The 21,435-nt window shown below is 47.2% G+C and overlaps 1 protein-coding gene across 3 annotated transcripts in view; it reads right to left on the reverse strand.

The window, feature by feature from the left end:
* The window catches only part of GBF1 (golgi brefeldin A resistant guanine nucleotide exchange factor 1), a 1,570,387-nt gene that overhangs the window by 314,154 nt on the left and 1,234,798 nt on the right, over positions 1-21,435 (reverse strand). For all 3 annotated transcript variants that reach the window (XM_069240539.1, XM_069240538.1, XM_069240540.1), the window contains one exon: positions 6,984-7,230. In XM_069240539.1, the coding sequence (XP_069096640.1) occupies positions 6,984-7,230 (247 nt within the window). The remainder of the gene's footprint in view (positions 1-6,983; positions 7,231-21,435) is intronic.

The following is a 21,435-nucleotide window of genomic DNA, read 5'->3' on the forward strand; positions in this document are numbered from 1 at the left end:
GGACAATTTAGATGAGTGTGCCCCCCTGTTTTTGAAACTAATACATTGTTGTCATATTGTCTGTATGGACTAACACTGCCTTGTGTGAGATTTTTGTAAGGAATGCTTTGAGTGATAGAAAGACTGCTAGCAATTCCAAGCAAGTAATGTAATAAGTCTGTTGAAAGGGATCCCATTTCCCCTGTATGGTGAGGATGTTGGTGAGCTCCCCACCCGGTCTGTGATGCATCTGTCGTTAGAGTGATCTGAGCACAGTGTCCTGAAAGGGCCGCACTTTTGAAAGGATGGTGGGATTACACCATTGCAGAGAGTGGCGAGTCTGGCAGTCCAACCACACTAGATCCTGAAGATGACCCTGTGACTGAGACCACTGTTAAGAAAGGCACTGATGCAGTGGATGCATGTTTAGTCTTGCATGGGGAATTATGGCTATGCAGGAAGCCATCATTCCCAACAATTGCACCACTAGCTTCACTCTAAGTATGATTCTCTTGTAATTGAGAGTTTGAAAAGCTTTAATTCTTATTGGATTTGGATATGCTAATGCTGACTGAGTGCTCAGAATTGCTCCCAGATAAGGCTGCATTTGTGAGGGTTATACAATAGATGAGATTTGAGGTAATTTATTGTGAACTCCAAATCGTGCAGAAGATTTACTATGTACTGAGTGTGTTGATGTCATGTTTGAATGGTATTGGCTTTTATGAGAAAATCGTCTAGATATGGGAGAACATGTATTTATTTTCCTCTGAGAAATGCTGCTACTATTTGTAGGAAGTTGGCTCTGTATGTACTATTTCAAAGTAAGAAATAGCATGCACAGAGTCCAAGGGTTCCCTTTAGAGGTAAGATAGTGGCAAAAAGAGATAATTCTAATGCTCAATTTTGTGGTAGTGTGGTCGAGCAGTAGGCTTATCAGAGGGTAGTGTTAAGCATTTGTTGTACACACACAAGCAATAAATGAGGAACACACACTCAATGACAATTCCAGGCCAATAGGTTTTTGTATAGAAAAATATATTTTCTTAGTTTATTTTAAGAACCACAGGTTCAAGATTTACAAACAATACTTTAAATGAAAGGTATTTCACTTAGGAACTTTGAATTAGCAAAATCGCATATACATTTCTCACACAAATGGCAATAAGCTATTTTAAAACTAGACACAGTGCAATTTTCAACAGTTCCTGGGGGAGGTAAGTGTTTGTTAGTTTTGCAGGTAAGTAAACCACCTACAGGGTTCAGAGTTGGGTCCAATGTAGCCCACCGTTGGGGGTTCAGGGCAACCCCAAAATTACCACACCCGCAGCTCAGGGCCGGTAAGGTGCAGAGGTCAAAGTGGTGCCCAAAACACATAGGCTTCAATGGAGAAGGGGGTGCCCCGGTTCCAGGCTGCCAGCAGGTAAGAACCCGCGTCTTCGGAGGGCAGACCAGGGGGGATTTGTAGGGCACCGGGGGGGACACAAGTCAGCACAAAAAGTACAACCCTCAGCCGCACGGGGGCAGCCGGGTGCAGTGTGCAAACAGGCGTTAGGTTCGCAATGTAATCCAATGGGAGGCCAAAGGGTCTCTTCAGCGATGCAGGCAGGCAAGGGGGTGGCTCCTCGGGGTAGCCACCACCGGGACAAGGGAGAGGGCCACCTGGGGGTCACTCCTGCACTAGAGGTCGGATCCTTCAGGTCCTGGGGGCTGCGGGTGCAGTGTCCTTACCAGGCGTCGGGTCCTTGGAGCAGGCAGTCGCGGTCAGGGGGAGCCTCGGGATTCCCTCTGCAGGCGTCGCTGTGAGGGCTCAGGGGGGTCAACTCTGGCTACTCACGGTCTCGCAGTCGCTGGGGAGTCCTCCCTGTAGTGTTTGTTCTCCACAAGTCGAGCCGGGGGCGTCGGGTGCAGAGTGCAAAGTCTCATGCTTCCGGCGGGAAATGTGTGTTGTTTCAAAGTTGCTTCTTTGTTGCAAAGTTGCAGTCTTTGTGGAGCAGAGCCGCAGTCCTCAGGGGCTCTTTGTCCTTCTAGATGCAGGGTAGTCCTCTGAGGCTTCAGAGGTCGCTGGACCCTGTGGAACGCGCCGCTGGAGCAGTGTCTTTAGAAGTGGGGAGACAGGCCGGTAGAGCTGGGCCAAAGCAGTTGGTGTCTCCGTCTTCTCTGCAGCTTTTCAGCTCAGCAGTCCTTCTTCGTCTTAGGTTGCAGGAATCTTTCTTGCTGTGTTCTGGGAGCCCCTAAATACTCGATTTAGGGGTGTGTTTAGGTCTGGGGGGTTAGTAGCCAATGGCTACTAGCCCTGAGGGTTGCTACACCCTCTTTTACCTCCTCCCTGAGTGGAGGGGGGCACATCCGTATCCCTATTGGGGGAATCCTCCACCTGCAAGATGGAGGATTTCTAAAAGTCAGAGTCACTTTAGCTCAGGAAACCTTAGGGGTTGTCCTGACTGGTCAGTGACGACTCCTTGTTTTTCTCATTATCTCCTCCGGCCTTGCCGCCAAAAGTGGGGCTGTGGCTAGAGGGGGCGGGCAACTCCACTAGCTGGAGTGCCCTGGGGTGCTGTAACAAAGGGGGTGAGCCTTTGAGGCTCACCGCCAGGTATTACAGTTCCTGCAGGGGGAGGTGAGAAGCACCTCCACCCAGTACAGGCTTTGTTACTAGCCACAGAGTGACAAAGGCACTCTCCCCATGTGGCCAGCAATATGTCTGGTGTGTGGCAGGCTGCTAAAACTAGTCAGCCTACACTGGTAGTCGGTTAAGGTTTCAGGGGGCACCTCTAAGGTGCCTTCTGGGGTGTATGTTACAATAAAATGTGCACTGGTATCAATGTGCATTTATTGTGCTGAGACGTTTGATACCAAACTACACAGTTTTCAGTGTAGCCATTATGGTGCTGTGGAGTTTGTGCATGACAGACTCCCAGACCATATACTCTTATGGCTACCCTGTACTTACAATGTTCTAAGGTTTTGCTTAGACACTGTAGGGGCATAGTGCTCATGCACTTATGCCCTCACCTATGGTATAGTGCACCCTGCCTTAAGGCTGTAAGGCCTGCTGGAGGGGTGACTGACCCCTCTATAGGCAGTGTGAGGTTGGCGTGGCACCCTGAGGGGAGTGCCATGTCGACTTAGTCTCTTTATCCCCACTAGCACACACAAGCTGGCAAGCAGTGTGTCTGTGCTGAGTGAGGGGTCCCTAGGGTGGCATAAGACATGCTGCAGCCCTTAGAGACCTTCCCTGGCATTAGGGCCCTTGGTACCAGGGGTACCAGTTACAAGGGACTTACCTGGATGCCAGGGTGTGCCAATTGTGGAAACAAAGGTACAGGTTAGGGAAAGAACACTGGTGCTGGGGCCTGGTTAGCAGGCCTCAGCACACTTTCAAATCATAACTTGGCATCAGCAAAGGCAAAAAGTCAGGGGGTAACCATGCCAAGGAGGCATTTCCTTACACTATTGCTAAGCATTTTGTGAATACTCTTGGGGTTGTTGTTACCCCAAATGTTAGTACCTTGAATTGGTAATGTTACTCTGCATTGAAAATTCTTAGATATTTGCTGTCTGCTGGATGTATGTGAGTATGAAAATGAGCATCTTTGAAATCCAATGCTCCCATGTAACCCCCTTGCAGTAATAGAGGAATAACACATTGCAGAGTGACAATGTGGAAATGCTCTGAAAGCATGTATAGGCCTGAGATCTAAAATTGGTCTAAATGAAAAGTCCTTATTGGGTGTAAGGAAGTATAGTGAATACCCCTAACCCTTGTTGGGATGTAGGGACTGGTTCTATAGCCATTTTGAGAAGAAGGGACTGTACCTCTCCCTCCTTTACTAGAGAAAGATGGTCATGACGGAGTTTGTGGAAACGAGGTGGGATATTTGGTGGAGTGGAAATGGGTTCTAGACAATAGCCATGTTCGATATTTGATAGAACCCGCTGATCTGTGGTGATGTTGTACCATTGTGGATAAAAATGTACCAGTCCTCCTCCCACAGGAGATGTATGAACTGTGGGGATTTGTAAAATGTCAATGTTTTGTTGTGGATGAGGAACCTCTAGAGGCAGATATTCTACCTCTTCTTATATTGTTTAAGCCTCTATTTTTTCTATGTTGGTATTCACCTCTGGCCCACATAAATGCTCTATATCAAAACGTACGTTTAATACAGCTTGTTGTATTTCAGGTTTAAAACCCGAGCACTTCAACCATGCATGTCTTCTTGTCACTATACTAGTGTTGACCCCACAGTGCTGCTGTGTTGACTGCATCAGCACCACATTTGATTGAATTGTTTGACATGGCCTGTCCCTCTGCTACTTTTTCCTGTCCACTTTTTAAATTCCAGTGGAAGATATTGCAATAGTTCTTCCATTTCATCCCAGTGGGCTCTATTGCACCTTTCCAGGAGTGCCTGAGAATCCGCAATTCTCCAGTGATAAGCAGCTAGAGGGTGAAAAAGAAGTGTTGGAGTCTGGAACAATGTCCCAACCTTCAAAAACGAAAGAAGAGTGGGGGATCAGCTTCTTCACAGCATAAGAAACAGAACCTCTCTTCTCATGAAGATGTTCTATCCCCTGAGGGAACTGAGTCCATGGAGCTAGAGCCTTATCAGGTAGAGCTCTTGGGCCCAGTAGGACCCTCAAGGGGCTGGTCAGCCTAGAAGTAGCAGTTGGGCTGGTATGCAGGGGGAATCTTTAAGATGCCCTCTGACTGCATTTCTCCATAAATCTCACACTGGCATCAGTGTGCATTTATTGTGCTGACAAATTTGATACCCAACTTTCCAGTATTCAGTGTAGCCATTATGGAACTGTAGAGTTCGTGTTTGACAAACTCCCAGGCCATATACTCTTTAAGGCTACCCTGCACTTACAATGTCTAAGAATTGGCCTAGACACTGTAGGGGCGTAGTGCTCATGCAGCTATGCCCTCACCTGTGGTACAGTGCACCCTGCCTTAGGGCTGTAACACCTGCTAGAGGGGTGACTTACCTACGCCATAGGCAGTGTGAGCTTGGCATGGCACCCTGAGGGGAGTGCCATGTCGACTTAGTCTCTTTATCCCCACTAGCACACACACAAGCTGGCAAGCAGTGTGCATGTGCTGAGTGAGGCATCCCCAGGGTGGCATAATACATGTTGCAGCCCTTAGAGACCTTCCCTGGCCACAGGGCCCTTGGTACCAGGGGTACCATTTACAAAAGGACTTGTGTGTGCCAGGACTGTGCCAATTGTGGAGACAAAGGTACAGTTTTACGGAAAGGACACTGATGCTGGGGCCTGGTTAGCAGGGTCAGGCTACACTTTCAATCAAAGCTGGCATCAACAAAAGGCAAAAAGTTAGGGGGTAACCATGCCAAGAGTGGCATTTTCTACAGACGTTTTCGGCTCTGAAGCGGTTCTGAGGTGTTAGGGTCTCAAAGATATTAGCTGAGGTATCGGCTCTGAAGCCGGACGCATTAATTTTGGATCCGAAGATTGTAGGTGTTGGCTCTGTTCAGAGGCTGAGCTTCTTATTTTATTGCTCGACTCCAGCATCAAAACAGGCTTAGCCTGTTGATGGGGTGCTTTGGCCTTTCTCTGCACCGAACTCAGGGGCCGGTTGCCGATTACTTTCTTTCGGCTGGAACCATGGCTTGACAGCAGTGATGCACCCAAGGCCTTGCTTGATTTTTTTAAAGTGGGTGTATGGGCAGGTGTACTAAACATGCTGTGCCGCTGTGATTGACTGGCTGTCATCCTCTGATCCTTTTTTGGAGTCGGAATATGGGATCGAAACAGATGTCTGTGCCTGCTCCTCCTCTAAGGTGTTAGTGGACTCTCTATGTTAAGACGCCATCCCAGGTCTTCTTGCACTTCAATCAGGCAGTGGCTTCTTCGATCTAAACGAACGACACGCTTCACAATCTACCTCACTATGTTCAGGAGAAAGTCAAAGATTACCGACCAAGTGCTGGTCGGTATAAGGGAATTTAGCGTGGCATCGAGGACAGAATCCGAATGGAGTCCGAACCATCAGGCTATGGCGAGGTGGGCCCGAACACACCCAAGATGGGCGGAATCGCCTGAAAGGGCGTTTTCTTGATCCCAACGGTACTCTAGGATCCACTGTAGATGTAAACGAGTTTGAAAACAATACCAACAGTATGAGAAAGTGAATATAAAGTTTCCGAATCGAAAGTCTCAGTGCGAGAGGGAACACGTTCGAACCAGATGGCGTAAAGAAAACAATCTAACAAAGGAGTCAATGCCCATGGACACTATCACCGAGAGAATGAGTCACTCGATCCTGTGCCTCGAAACAAAACTTCTTCAATGAAAAACAAATTGTAACACTCCGAGCCCAACACTAGATGGCGGGGATATGCAAAGCACGTGTATCTGCAGCTACACGTCATCGAACATATACATATTATATTATATATATATATATATATATATATATATATATATATATATATATATATACACACACTTGTGTTTACTCATATATCTTTAACCTATTCTATGCAAATACTTCATCAAACCAGCCTTTCCTTCATAACACATTTTTCTGTTAAAAAACTATATCCCGATTTATGTAACTACACAACAATATTAGAAGAAAAACAAATAATGCAATGTTCCATTTACATTAATTCATCAATGACACAGGCAAATGTTAAAAAAAGAATCATCTGACAGTACTGAATGTGACAGAAACCAAAACTGATAGTAAACCTATTTGTGCGCCCCATTGAGTTATGTTCTATTTCGGAGTTCCTAAGATCTTCAAGCGGGAGAACTGCCAAATTAAGACTTATAGGTTGCTTAGCAAGTTTAAGTATTGGAAAAAAAAGCCTTTCTGCTTCATCATGATTACAGGGGAATATATTTAAGTATATCAATAAGGAAACCGTTCATCTAAGAATGGGGAAAAACACAATTTGTTTGTAGACACACGCATTATCTAAATATTCCAGCTTAAAAAACATTATGCCCTGGAAATGAAACATTCTTACCTCCATTTAAACTTGCTTCCACAAACACTCTTATTGTTTTCACACAAAGTTCGAAATTCTCCGGAGTCACATGAGCAGCATCACGTACAATGAAGGACAGTGACTCAATGCTCTTCATGAGTGATTTGGTATCATGTGTTCCCAAATCCACACCAATAGTTAGACTATACTGATTAATGTGTGGAGAAGCACATGATCTGCTTTGCAGGGGGGAGCATTTTGAGATGTCAGTATCTTCTTTCCGAACCTGTTTGAATAAAAAATAGAAAAATACCTTAACCCATGAAACGAACCACATTTAAAAAACATGTACATACAAACAAGTTGCATATCTTCAGTAACTTCTTTCTGGTCACTACTCCTTAAAAAAAACTCAAATTTCTCAACCATCTGAATTTCCCATAGGCACCAGACTAGATCTGGAAAACCAAAAATCTGTGATCTTGCGCACTGGTAAGTGACAGCGCAACTTTATGTCAGCCCATTTTTGCTCTGGAAGAGCCATCCAATGCATGCTGTCAGTTTTTGTTCATGAACTCTTTCACGCTCTCAAACGCGAAACCCATCAACGGATTCAACAAACCAATATAAAAATTCCTAGATTGGGAATTTTAAAGATAGAAGGCCCCATGCCACAGGACAGGGAAGTGCGAAAGAAGTGAGGAATCAACAGTGAGATAAAGTATCCAAGAGAAAGAGTGCTACTGAAGGATAGTAACTTGTTCTTCTGATGTATACCTCTAAACAAAGATTCCTCACCTTTTGAATGGATACCATAGCAGTACCTCCCAAATGGGTGGGTCTGTGAAAAGTCCAATAAGTCCTTGTAAGGAAATACCTCTTTGGCATTGTTACCCCCTAACTTTTTGCCTTTGCTGATGCTAAGTTATGATTTGAAAGTGTGCAGGGACCCTGCTAACCAGGCCCCAGCACCAGTGTTCTTTCCCTAAACTGTACCTTTGTCTCCACAATTGGCACAACCCTGGAACTCAGGTAGGTCCCTTGTAACTGGTACCCCTGGTACCAAGGGCCCTGATGCCAGGGAAGGTCTCTAAGGGCTGCAGCATGTCTTATTCCACCCTAGGGACTCCTCACTCAGCACAGACACACTGCCTCACAGCTTGTGTGTGCTGGTGGGGAGAAAATGACTAAGTCGACATGGCACTCCCCTCAGAGTGCCATGCCAACCTCACACTGCCTGTGGCATAGGTATGTCACCCCTCTAGCAGGCCTCACAGCCCCAAGGCAGGGTGCACTATACCACAGGTGAGGGCATATGTGCATGAGCACTATGCCCCTACAGTGTCTAAGCAAAACCTTAGACATTGTAAGTGCACAGTAGCCATAAGAGTATATGGTCAGGGAGTTTGTCAAACACTAACCCCACAGTTCCATAAAGGCTACACTGAAAACTGGGAAGTTTGGTATCAAACCTCTCAGCACAATAAATGCACACTGATGGCAGTGTGCAATTTATTGAAAAATACACCCAGAGGGCATCTTAGAGAACATCTTGAAAACATACCCGACTTCTACTGTAGGCTGACCAGTTCCTGCCAGCCTGCCACACACCAGACATGTTGCTGGTCACATGGGGAGAGTGCCTTTGTCACTCAGTGGCCAGGAACAAAGCCTGTACTGGGTGGAGGTGCTTCTCACCTCCCCCTGCAGGAACTGTAACACCTGGCTGTGAGCCTCAAAGGCTCACCCCTTTTGTTACGGCGCCCCAGGGCATCCCAGCTAGTGGAGATGCCCGTCTCTCCGGCCACTGCCCCACTTTTGGCGGCAAGGCTGGAGGAGATAATGAGAAAAACAAGGAGGAGTCACCCACCAGTCAGGACAGCCCCTAAGGTGTCCTGAGCTGAGGTGATCCCTGCCTTGAGAAATCCTCCATCTTGAGTTTGGAGGATTCCCCCAATAGGATTAGGAATGTGCCCCCTTCCCACAGGGAGGAGGCACAAGGAGGGTGTAGCCACCCTCAAGGACAGTAGCCATTGGCTACTGCCCTCCCAGACCTAAACACATCCCTAAATTCAGTACTTAGGGGCTCCCCAGATCCCAGGAAATCAGATTCCTGCAACCTGAAGAAAGAAGGACTGCTAACCTACAAGCCTGCAGAGAAGGAGGAAGACGACAACTGATTTGGCCCCAGCCCTACCGGCCTGTCTCCAACTTCGAAAACCTGCTCCAGCGACGCATCCGACAGTGACCAGCGACCTCTGAAACCTCAGAGGACTGCCATGTCCCCCAGGACCAAGAAACTCCAGTGAGCAGTGGCTCTGCTCAACAATCTACAACAAACTTGCGACTTTTTAACAACTTTAAAGACTTCACGTTTCCCGCCGGAAGCGTGAGACTTCACACTCTGCACCCAACGCCCCCGGCTCGACCTGCAGAAAACCAACACCTCAGGGAGGACTCCCCGGCGACTGCGAGCCCGTGAATAACCAGTGACGACCCCCCTGAACCCCCACATCATTGCCTGCAGAGAGAATCCAGAGGCTCCCCCTGACCGCAACTGCCTGTAACAAGGGACCCGACGCCTGGAACCAACACTGCACCCGCAGCCCCTAGGGTCTACCCCAAGGAGCCCCCCTTGTGCCTGCTTGCTTCGTTGAAGTGACCCCCAGGTAATTCCATTGTTTTCAATCTAAAGCCCGATGCCTGTTTGCACACTGCACCCAGCCGCCCCTGAGCGGCTGAGGGTGTACTTTCTGTGCCTTCTTTTGACCCCTGCAGGTGCTGTACAAAACCCCCCTGGTCTGGCCCCCGAGGATGCAAGTACTTACCTGCTGGCAGACTGGAACCGGAGCACCCCTGTTCCCCATAGGCGCCTATGTGTTTTGGGCACCTCTTTTACCTCTGCAGCTGACCGGCCCTGAGCTGCTGGCGTGGTAACTTTGGGGGTGCCTTGAACCCCCAACGGTGGGCTGCCTATGCCCCAGGATTGAGACTTGTAAGTGTTTTACTTACCTCCTAATCTAACCTTTACTTACCTCCCCCAGGAACTGTTGATTTTTGCACTGTGTCCACTTTGAAAATAGCTTATTGCCATTGATACAAAAACTGTATGTGATTTTGCTTTAATTCAAAGTTCCTGAAGTATCTAAATGAAGTACCTTACATTTAAAGTATTAACTGTAAATCTTGAACCTGTGGTTCCTAAAATAAACTAAGAAAATATATTTTTCTGTATAAAAACCTATTGGCCTGGAGTAAGTCTTTGAGTGTGTGTTCCTCATTTATTGCCTCTGTGTGTAGAACAAATGCTTAACACTACCCTCCGATAAGCCTACTGCTCGACCACACTACCACAAAATAGAGCATTAGTATTATCTATTTTTGCCACTATCTTACCTCTAAGGGGAACCCTTGCACTCTGAGCACACTATTTCTTACTTTGAAAAAGTATATACAGAGCCAACTTCCTACACCAGGGCATTGGGGTTCCAGGGGATCCCTATGAGCAGCAGAATTTATTTTGCCACCAATAGAGAGCCCATGGGAAGGCGTCTACAGGACTGCTATTGTAGCCTGTGTGAAACAGTGCATGCACTATTTCACAGCCATTTTCACTGCACCAGGTCAGGTCACTTATAAGTCACCTATATAGCAGGTCTTCCAAACCTGAAGGCTGAGTGCAAAGTACCTGTCTGTGAGGGCACCCCTGCACTAGCAGAGGTGCCCTCACGTTGTCCAGGCCCATTTTCACAGACTTCGTCAGTGCAGGGATGACATTTTATGCGTGCACTGGACATAGGTCAATACCTATGTCTAGCTTCACAATGGTAACCCCGAATATGGCCATCTAAGGTGTCTAACAACTGGGAATTGTATCCCATTACTGATTCCAGTATTGGTTGCACAACCCCATGCACTCTCGGGGCTCCACAGTGGACCCCAAGTACTGCCATAGCAGACTTCTGTGGTTTTCCAGGCAGCCCCAGCTGGTGCTACCTCACAGACCGGTTTCTGCCCTCCTGTTGCTTGAGCAGCTCAGGCCCAGGAAGGCAGAACAATGCATTTCCTTTAGGAGAGGGGTGTTACACCCTCTCCCTTTGGAAATAGGTGTTACAGGCTGGGGAGGGGTAGCCTCTCAGAGCCTCTGGAAATGCTCTAACGGCACAGATGGTGCCCTCCTTGCATAAACCAGTCTACACCGGTTCAGGGACCCCCAGTCCCTGCTCTGGCGCGAAACTGGACAAAGGAAAGGCGAGTAACTACTCCCCTGTCCATCACCACCCCAGGGGTGGTGCCCAGAGCTCCTCCAGTATGTCAATGGGTTCTGCCATCTTGTTCTCCAAGTTGGTGGGGCACTCTGGGAGCATCTGAGTGGCCAGTGCGAGCAGGTGACGTCAGAGACCTCCCCGATAGGTGCTTATCTGGTTAGGCAACCAATTTCCCTTTCAGGGCTATTTGGGGTCTCTCCTCTGGGTGTTTCTACAGATTCGGATTGCAAGATTCCAGCAGGAATCCTCTGCATCTTTTACTTCATCTTCTACCGATGTGTAGGAATCTGTATATACTATACCAAAATAATATATAGTGTGCACAGAGTCCAGGAGTTCCCCAAGAGGCTTGACAGAGGCAATAATAGATAATACTAATGCGCTATTTGAGGTAGTGAGGTCGAGCAGTTAGGCTTATCAGAGGGTAGTGTTAAGCATTTGTTGTACACACTCAAGCAATAAATGAGAACACACACTCAAACACTTACTCCAGGCCAATAGGTTTTTATACAGAAAAATATGATTTTCTTAATTTATTTTAGAACCACAAAATTAAAATTGCAGGTAAGTACATTAAAGGTAAGGTACTTGGCATAGGTATAGTTAGAACTTTGGAACAAAACACTAATGTACACAGTTTTACATAAAATGGCAATAAGCTATTTCAAAAGTGGACACTGCAAAATTCAACAGTTCCTGGGGGATGTACGAACAGTTAGGTTAATGTGGGAAGTAAAGCACTTACAAGTTCAGTCTCCAGGGCACAGGCAGCCCACCGTTGGGGGTTCAAGGAAACCCCAAAGCCACAGCACCAGCAACACTGGGCTGGTCAGGTGCATAGGTCAAAGGAAGGCCCAAATAACATAGGCGCCTAAGGAGACAGGGGTGGTCTGGTTCAGGTCTGCTAGCAGGTAAGTATCTGCGTCCTCGGGGAGCAGACCGTGGGGAAGGGGGGGGGGTGTTGTAGAGCACTGGGGGGCAGGGGAACACACAAACACACGGAACACACCATCAGGGGCGGCCGGGTGCAGTGTGCAAAGTAGGTGTCGGGATTGTCATTGACAACAATAGAGGGACCTGGGAGTCACTCTGGCGATGCGGGCAGGGCACGGGGGGCTTCTCGGGCCAGCCACTGACTGGGATAGTATGAGGGCCACCTGCTGGTCACTCCTGCACTGGTAGGTGGTCCCTCCCGGTCCTGGGGGCTGCGGGTGCAGTGCTTGATCCAGGCATCTGGTTCCTTTGTTACCAGGCAGTTGCTGTCAGGGGGAGCACTAGATACTCTCTGCATGGTCGCTGTGGGGGTGCAGGGAGGTCAACGCAAGGTGTCCACGTCGTTGGAGTCGCCTGGGGGGTCCCCTCTGCAGTACTGGTTGTCCTGAACTCGAGCCGGGGGAGTTGAATGCAGAGTGGGAAGACTCACGCTTCTGGCCCTTAGGTGCAGGTCAGTCCTCTGAGTCGTCAGAGGTCGCTGGTACCACTGGATGCGTCGACGTGCAGGTTCTTTGAGTCTGAAAACAGGCCGGTAGGGCTAGGGCAAAGTCAGTTGTTGTCTCCGTCGTCTCTGCAGAGCTTTCAGTTCAGCAGTACTTCTTTCTTCAGGTTGCAGGAATCTAATTTCCTGGGTTCAGGATCGCCCCTAAATACTCAATTTAGGGCTGGGTTTAGGTCTAGGGGGCAGTAGCGAATGGCTACTGGAGGGTGGCTACACCCTCTTTGTGCCTCCTCCCTGAGGGGAGGTAGGCACATCCCTATTAGGGGAATCCTCCAAAACCAAGATGGAGGATTTCTAAAGGCAGGGGTCACCTCAGATCAGGACACCTTAGGGGCTGTCCTGGCTGGTGGGTGATTTTCTCATTATCTGCTCTGGACTTGCCGCTAAAAGTGGGGGCTGTGTCAGGAGGGGTGGACATCTCCACTAGCTGGGATGCCTTGGGGCGCTGTAAGAACAGGCATGAGCCTTTGAGGCTCACCTCCAGGTGTTACAGTTCCTGCAGGGGGAGGTGAGAAGCACCTCCACCCAGTACAGGCTTTGTTCCTGACCAGAGAGTGACAAAGGCACTCACCCCATGTGGCCAGAAACCCGCCTTGTTGTTCCAGGCTGGCAGGAACTGGTCAGCCTAACACTAGGAATTGGACTGGTATACAGTGGGCATCTCTAAGAGGCCCTCTATGTATTTTCCAATAAATCCCACATTGGCATCAGTGTGGATTTATTGTGCTCAGAAGTTTGATACCAAACTTCCCAGATTTCAGTGTAGCCATTTTGGAACTGTGGAGTTCGTATCTGACAGACTCCCAGACCATTTACGCTTTATGGCTACCCTGCACTTACAATGTCTAAGGTTTGGCTTAGACACTGTAGGGGTATAGTGATCATGCAACTATGCCCTCACCTGTGGTATAGTGCACCCTGCCTTAGGGCTGTAAGGCCTGCTAGAGGGGTGACTTACCTATGCCACAGGCACTGATGTTAAGGGCATGGCACCCCAAGGGGAGTGCCATGTCAATTTAGTCATTTTCTCCCCATCAGGACACGCAAGCTATGACGCAGTGTGCATGTGCTGAGTGAGGGGTCCCCAGGGTGGCATAATACATGCTGCAGCCCTTAGAGACCTTCCCTGGCCACAGGGCCCTTTGTACCAGGGGCACCAGAAACAAGGGACTTATATGTGTGCCAGGGCTGTGCCAATTGTGGGAACAAATGTTAGCAGGGTCCCAGCACACTTTCAATCATAACTGACATCAACAAAAGGCAAAACGTTAGGGGTAACCATGCCAAGGGAGGCATTTCCCTACACTGCTGTTTGGGTGGCTGTCATTAAAGAGAGACCTCTTGGCCAGGGGAAACGAATCATGGTCGTATTTCCGATCCCACCCCTTGAGGCTTTTAACAAAGCCAGTGTTTCTAATGTTAAGGGACTACATTCATGCTGGACTCAATGGGCAACATCTCTGACGGCCACTGATGTTGATTATCTTTTTGACCCAAAATTACAAACTCAAGAATTCCAACAAATTGAACTTGAATAACTTGTTCCAGCAAACACATTGCCTATTGAACAATATCAAACAATTATTGAGGAAGCTGGCTCTGTATATACTATATCAAAGTGAGATATATTGTGCACAGGGTCCAAGGGTTCCCCAGAGGGTTAACAGAGGTTAAAGTAGATAATACTAATACTGTCTTTTGTGGTAGTGTGGTCGAGCAGTTAGGCTTATCAGAGGGTAGTGTGAAAGCATTTGTTGTAGACACACACAGGCAACAGAAGAAGCAAACACTCAATGGCTTAACTCCAGACACATGGTTTTTATATAGCTTAAAATACATTTTCTTCATTTATTTTTAACACCACAAGTTTAAAGTTGCAGGTAAGTAATTCAATAAATTCGTATTTCACATATGTATCAACAGTACTAAGAAATCTATAAGTTATCCAGTTTTTGAATTATTGGCATTAATCTCTTAAAAATGGACACTGCAATTTTCAGAAACAGTTTCTCGGGGGAAGAAATGTTAGATAATTTTACAGGTAAGTACAACACTTACAATTTCAGTCTCCGGGTTTTAGGAAGTCCATCGGCTGGGGTTCAAGTTAATGCCAAACACCCACCACCAGCAACACAGGGCCAGCCGGGTGCAGAAGTCAAAGATGAGCACATTTTAACATAGGCTACTATGGAGAAAGGGGGTACTCGGAATCAGGCCAGTCTGCAGTTAAGTACCCGCGGCTCGGAGGGCAACCGGGGGATTGAAGGAGCACTGAAGGGGCAACAAGCAGGCACCAAACACACACCCTCAGTGGCAAAGGGGCGGCCGGGTGCAGGGTGCAAACAGGACGTTGGGTTCCTATGCTGGTCAATGAGGAGACCCTAGGGGTCACTCAGAGGCTGCCGGTGAGGTCGGGGGGGGGGAAGGGTGGTGGGAGGCTGTCTTCAGACAGCCATGGATCCAGCAACACGAGTGGTGGACTCAAATGACTCCGACAGTCCCAACATCCAGCTGTCCAACTTTGGTGGAGGTATGGGTTTGCCTTTCCACAAAAGACAGTACCCCTGTGCACCGCGTGACTTGCAATTGCCAAGTCTCGTGTGCGACCTTCCAATAAGTTCTTCGTGAACAACAAAGCTTGAGCCCGAGCACTCCATCCTGCGAAGCACAGCTTCTTGAGTGATTCTCCAACGGCATGGGAATCCTTTGTGTCGTGCTGCGTGGGCCTCCATTTGCACCTTCTTTGTCCCAGTGCTGCGGGACTCCTGTGCGTGCTGCCTGGTCTTCTGAGGGCTCTCTGAGTTGCTTAGAGCCCCCTCTGCCCCACCCCACCCCCTCACCCAGGTAGAGGCCACCAGGTCCCACCTGATCCTGGGCAGCACCATTTTCCACTAACCGCGAGCTTTGCGTGTGCCAAGGCTTGTTGGCAGAATCCAGCGACGCAAACCAGACTGCATTCATCCATCCTGCGTGGGACACCTTCTGCATCGGTCTTCTTTTGTGCAATACTGACTTTGTCTTCTCACTGGCGGTCCGTCTTTTGCACCTTCATCCGGGTTAGCAGGGGCTCCTGTTCTCCTTGGACTCTTCAGTGTTTCTTGGACTTGGTCCCCTTCTTCTGCAGGTCTTCAGGTCCAGGAATCCATTGTTGGGGTCTTGCAGCCTCTTCTGGTTCTTGCATCATCTTCTATCACGACTTCTAGTGTGTTTTAGGAAACTTGCTGTGTTTTACCCATACTTTCCTGGGCTCTGGGGTGGGGTCTATGACTTACCTTTGGTGTTTTCTTACACTCCCAGCGCCCCTCTACACACTATACTTCCCTAAGGGGGAAACCGACTTTTGCACTCCACTATTTTAGTATATGGTTTGTTTTCCCTATTGGCCCATTGCAACCTATTGTTATTTTCACAATTTGCACTGTTTTCCTACTGCGTACTTACCTGTTTTCGGTTACTAGTGTGTATATATGGAAAATGTCACTTACCCAGTGTACATCTGTTCGTGGCATTAGTTGCTGCAGATTCACATGCTGTGCACATCCCGCCATCTGGTGTTGGGCTCGGAGTGTTACAAGTTGTTTTTCTTCAAAGAAGTCTTCGAGGGACTCCTCCCATTTCGACTCCATTGCGCGTGGGCGTCGACTCCATCTTAGATTGTTTTCCCCGCAGAGGGTGAGGTAGGAGTTGTGTATGCTAGTAATAGTGCCCATGCAATGGAGTGAATACGTATGTACATAATGAAGTTTAAAGTAATATATTTACAAATTTACAAATGTTCAAGATCAACTTCTAAATGGCTACAGGCTCCCGGGGAGGCGGGTGGGCGCATGTGAATCTGCAGCGACTAATGCCACCAACAGATGTACACTGGGTAAGAGACATTTTCCGTTCGATGGCATGTGTAGCTGCAGATACACATGCTGTGCATAGACTAGTAAGCAGTTATCTCCCCAAAAGCGGTGGTTCAGCCTGTAGGAGTTGAAGTTGTTTGAAATAATGTTCGTAGTACAGCTTGACCTACTGTGGCTTGTTGTGACGTTAACACATCTACACAGTAGTGTTTGGTAAATGTATGAGGCGTAGACCATGTTGCTGCCTTACATATTTCATTCATTGGAATATTTCCTAGAAAGGCCATGGTAGCACCTTTTTTTCTGGTTGAGTGTGCCTTTGGTGTAATAGGCAGCTCTCTCTTTGCTTTAAGATAGCAGGTTTGAATACACTTAACTATCCATCTAGCAATGCCTTGTTTAGAAATTGGATTCCCTGTATGAGGTTTTTGGAAAGCAATAAATAGTTGTTTTGTTTTTCGAATTAGTTTTGTTCTGTCAATGTAGTACATTAGTGCGCTTTTGATGTCTAATGTATGCAGTGCTCTTTCAGCTACAGAATCTGGCTGTGGGAAGAACACTGGTAATTCTACCGTTTGATTCAAGTGGAACGGTGAGATCACTTTTGGTAAAAATTTTGGATTTGTCCGTAGAACTACTTTATGCTTGTGTATTTGAATAAATGGTTCTTGTGTGGTAAATGCTTGAATTTCACTCACTCTTCTTAGAGATGTGATGGCAATCAAAAATGCAACTTTCCATGTTAAGTATTGCATTTCACAAGAGTGCATGGGCTCAAAAGGTGGACCCATGAGTCGTGTTAAGACAATGTTGAGGTTCCATGAAGGAACTGGTGGTGTTCATGGTGGTATAATTCTCTTTACGCCTTCCATAAATGCTTTTATGACTGGTATCCTAAATAATGAAGTTGACTGCGTAATTTGCAGGTAGGCTGAAATTGCGGTCAGATGTATCTTTATTGAAGAGAAAGCTAGCTTTGACTTTTGCAATTCTGGGAGAGGGGGAAAAGCGTAAGCAAATATCCCTGACCAACTCATCCATAGGGCATTGCCCTGAGACTAATCTTGTGGGTACCTGGATGCGAAGTTTTGGCATTTTGCGTTTTCCTTTGTTGCAGATCTATTTGTGGCGTTCCCCAACTCTGGAAGTAAGTATTTAGTATTTGGGGGTGAATCTCCCATTCGTGGATCTGTTGGTGATCCCGAGAAAGATTGTCCGCTAGCTGGTTCTGAATTCCTGGAATAAATTGTGCTATTAGGCGAATGTGGTTGTGAATCGCCCAATGCCATATTTTCTGTGCTAGGAGACACAACTGTGTTGAGTGTGTGCCTCCCTGTTTGTTTAGGTAATACATCGTTGTCATGTTGTCTGTTTTGACAGGAATGTGTTTGTAGCTTATTATGGGTTGAAATGCTTTCAGCGCTAGAAATACTGCCAATAGTTCTAAGTGATTTATGTGAAACTGTTTTTGGTGAGTGTCCCATTGTCCTTGGATGCTGTATTGATTGAGGTGTGCTCCCCACCCTATCATGGAGGCATCTGTTGTTATTACGTATTGTGGCACTGGGTCTTGGAAAGGCCGCCCTTGGTTTAAATTTATACTGTTCCACCATTGAAGCGAGGTGTATGTTTGGCGGTCTACCAACACCAGATCTAGAATTTGACCCTGTGCCTGTGACCACTGTGATGCAAGGCACTGTTGTAAGGGCTGCATGTGCAACCTTGCGTTTGGGACAATGGCTATGCATGAGGACATCATGCCTAGGAGTTATCTCCATTTTGACTTGTATTGTTTGATTTGGATACATGGCCTGTATTACATTGTGAAATGCCTGCACCCTTTGTGGACTTGGAGTGGCAATCCCTTTTGCTGTGTTGATTGTCGCCCCTAAGTATTGCTGTGTTTGACACGGCAGGAGGTGTGACTTTGTGTAGTTGATTGAGAAACCTAGTTTGTGTAGGGTTTCTATGACATACTTTGTGTGTTGTGAACACCTTTCTAGAGTGTTGGTTTTGATTAACCAATCGTCTAGGTACGGAAACACATGTATTTGCTGCCTTCTGATATGTGCAGCTACGACTGCTAGGCACTTTGTAAAAACTCTTGGCGCAGTTGTTATTCCGAATGGCAACACCTTGAATTGGTAATGTGTTCCTTGGAACACAAACCTTAAGTACTTTCTGTGTGAAGGATGTATCGGTATATGGAAATATGCATCCTTTAGGTCTAGTGTTGTCATGTAGTCTTGTTGTTTGAGTAGTGGGATTACGTCTTGTAATGTCACCATGTGAAAGTGATCTGATTTGATGTAGGTATTTAATGTTCGGAGATCTAATATAGGTCTCAGAGTCTCGTTTTTTTTGGGTATGAGAATGTACAGAGAGTAAACTCCTGTTCCTTTCTGGTGTTCTGGTACTAATTATATTGCTTCTTTTAGTAGTAATGCCTGAACTTCTAGTCCTAGAAGATCTATATGTTGTTTTGACATATTGTGTGTTTTCGGTGGCACGTTTGGAGGGAATTTGAGAAATTCTATGCAATAACCATGCTGGATAATTGCCAGTACCCAAGTGTCTGTTGTTATCTCCTCCCAATGTTTGTAAAATTGGCTTAGTCTACCCCCCACAGGTGTTATGTGTTGGGGATGTGTGACTTGGAAGTCACTGTTTGTTTTGAGGGGTTTTGGGGCTTTGGAACTTCCCTCTATTTTTTGGGAATTGTGCCCCTCTATATTGCCCCCGAAAACTTCCCCGCTGGTATTGGCTTTGATAAGTGGGCCTTGCTTGTGAGGTTGTGGCCTCTGTAGGTTGACCTCGAAACCCTCCCCTAAATGGTGTTTTGCGAAATGTGCCTCTGCTTTGTGGGGAGTAGAGTGCGCCCATGGCTTTTGCGGTATCAGTATCTTTTTTGAGTTTTTCAATAGCAGTGTCGACTTCCGGCCCAAACAACTGCTGTTCATTAAAGGGCATATTCAGCACGGCTTGTTGTATTTCCGGCTTGAATCCTGACGTACGCAACCAAGCGTGTCTCCTTATTGTTATTGCAGTATTTACTGTCCTTGCAGCTGTATCTGCTGCGTCCATTGATGTCCGTATCTGATTATTGGAGAAACTTTGTCCTTCTTCCACCACTTGTTGTGCCCTTTTCTGGAACTCTTTGGGTAAGTGTTCTATGAAATGCTGCATTTCGTCCCAATGAGCTCTATCGTATCTTGCCAAAAGTGCTTGTGAATTGGCAATACGCCATTGGTTTGCTGCTTGTGCTGCAACTCTTTTACCCGCAGCATCGAATTTGCGACTTTCCTTGTCTGGAGGTGGTGCATCTCCCGAGGTATGAGAGTTTGCTCTTTTGCGAGCTGCCCCAACAACCACAGAATCTGGTGTTAATTGCTGCGTAATATAAACAGGGTCTGTTGGTGGTGGCTTATACTTTTTTTCCACCCTTGGAGTTATGGCTCTGCCTTTAACAGGCTCCTGAAATATTTGTTTTGAATGTTTTAGCATTCCTGGGAGCATAGGTAAGCTTTGGAATTGGCTATGAGTGGAGGAGAGTGTATTAAATAAAAAGTCATCCTCAATTGGTTCTGAATGCAAGGTGACGTTATGAAACGCAGCTGCCCTTGAGACCACCTGCGTGTAGGATGTACTGTCTTCAGGTGGCGACGGCCTTGTAGGGTAACAGTCTGGGCTGTTATCTGATACAGGAGCATCATAAAGGTCCCATGCATCAGGATCATCTTGACTCATTGCAGTATGAGTCGGAGATTGCATCAGTGGTGGAGTGGCTACCGGTGATGTATGCATTGATGGTGGTGGAGATGGTGGTGGAGTTGTTTGTTTAGCCACCTTTGCCTGTGGCTGCTTGTCCTTTTCTTGAAAGGCAAGTCTTCTTTTCATCTTAATTGGGGGAAGAGTGCTTATCTTCCCTGTGTCTTTTTGAATGTCGAGCCTTGTTTGAGTGTAGTCCGGCTCAACAGATTGAAGTTCCTCTCCGAACTTATGTCCTTGCATCTGGGAGGACAATCCTTGTTCCTCTGTGTAGGAACCTGTTTTCGGTTCCGATGCTGGATGTTTCGGAATCGAAATCTTTTCGGTCGCCTTTTTGGGCTCCGAGGCAACCTTCTTTATTTTCGGTGTCGTGGTTTCTCGGTGCCGAACCTTTTCGGTGCCACTGTCTTCGTGCCGAATCTGTTCGGGGCCGGTGTCTCGGGCCCCAGATTGCTGTGTGGTGGTATCTCGACCGGAGTCGGATGACTTCACCACATGCATGCCCTTTTTCGGTGCCGATGATCGGTCACCTATCTTTCGGGTTAAGCCATGGCCTGTTGGCGGTGGCGTCCCCTGGGCTTTTGTTGTCTTCTCGTAAGTTTTATGTTTCGATGTCTTACTCACGGTTTTCGGCGTTTCTTCGGGATCGAGCTCGTCCGAGTCCGATTCATGGATGGAGAAGCTTTCTTCTTCCTCCTCAAAACGTCCTTGTCCTGTCGGCGCCGATGCCATCTACAGTCTTCTTGCTCTTCGGTCTCTTAATGTCTTCCTCGACCGAAACGCTCGACAGGCTTCACAGGTATCCTCCTTGTGCTCTGGAGATAGACACAAGTTACAGACCAGATGCTGATCTGTATATGGATACTTGTTATGGCATTTTGGGCAGAAGCGGAATGGGGTCCGTTCCATCAGCCTTGAAGAGACATGTGGCCGGGCCGACCAGGCCCCGACGGGGGGATCGAAAAAACCCCGAAGGGCCACCGGAGCTCTTCAAAAATCGGTGTCGATCTGTTATAACTAACCCGATACCGAACGCAAACAATACCGACGATTTTTCCGAGATTCTAACTAACTTTTTGACCCGAAACACGGAGTGAAAAGGAACACGT

The sequence above is a fragment of the Pleurodeles waltl genome, chromosome 6 (genome assembly GCF_031143425.1).
Source record: "Pleurodeles waltl isolate 20211129_DDA chromosome 6, aPleWal1.hap1.20221129, whole genome shotgun sequence".
Classification (NCBI taxonomy): Eukaryota; Metazoa; Chordata; class Amphibia; order Caudata; family Salamandridae; genus Pleurodeles; species Pleurodeles waltl.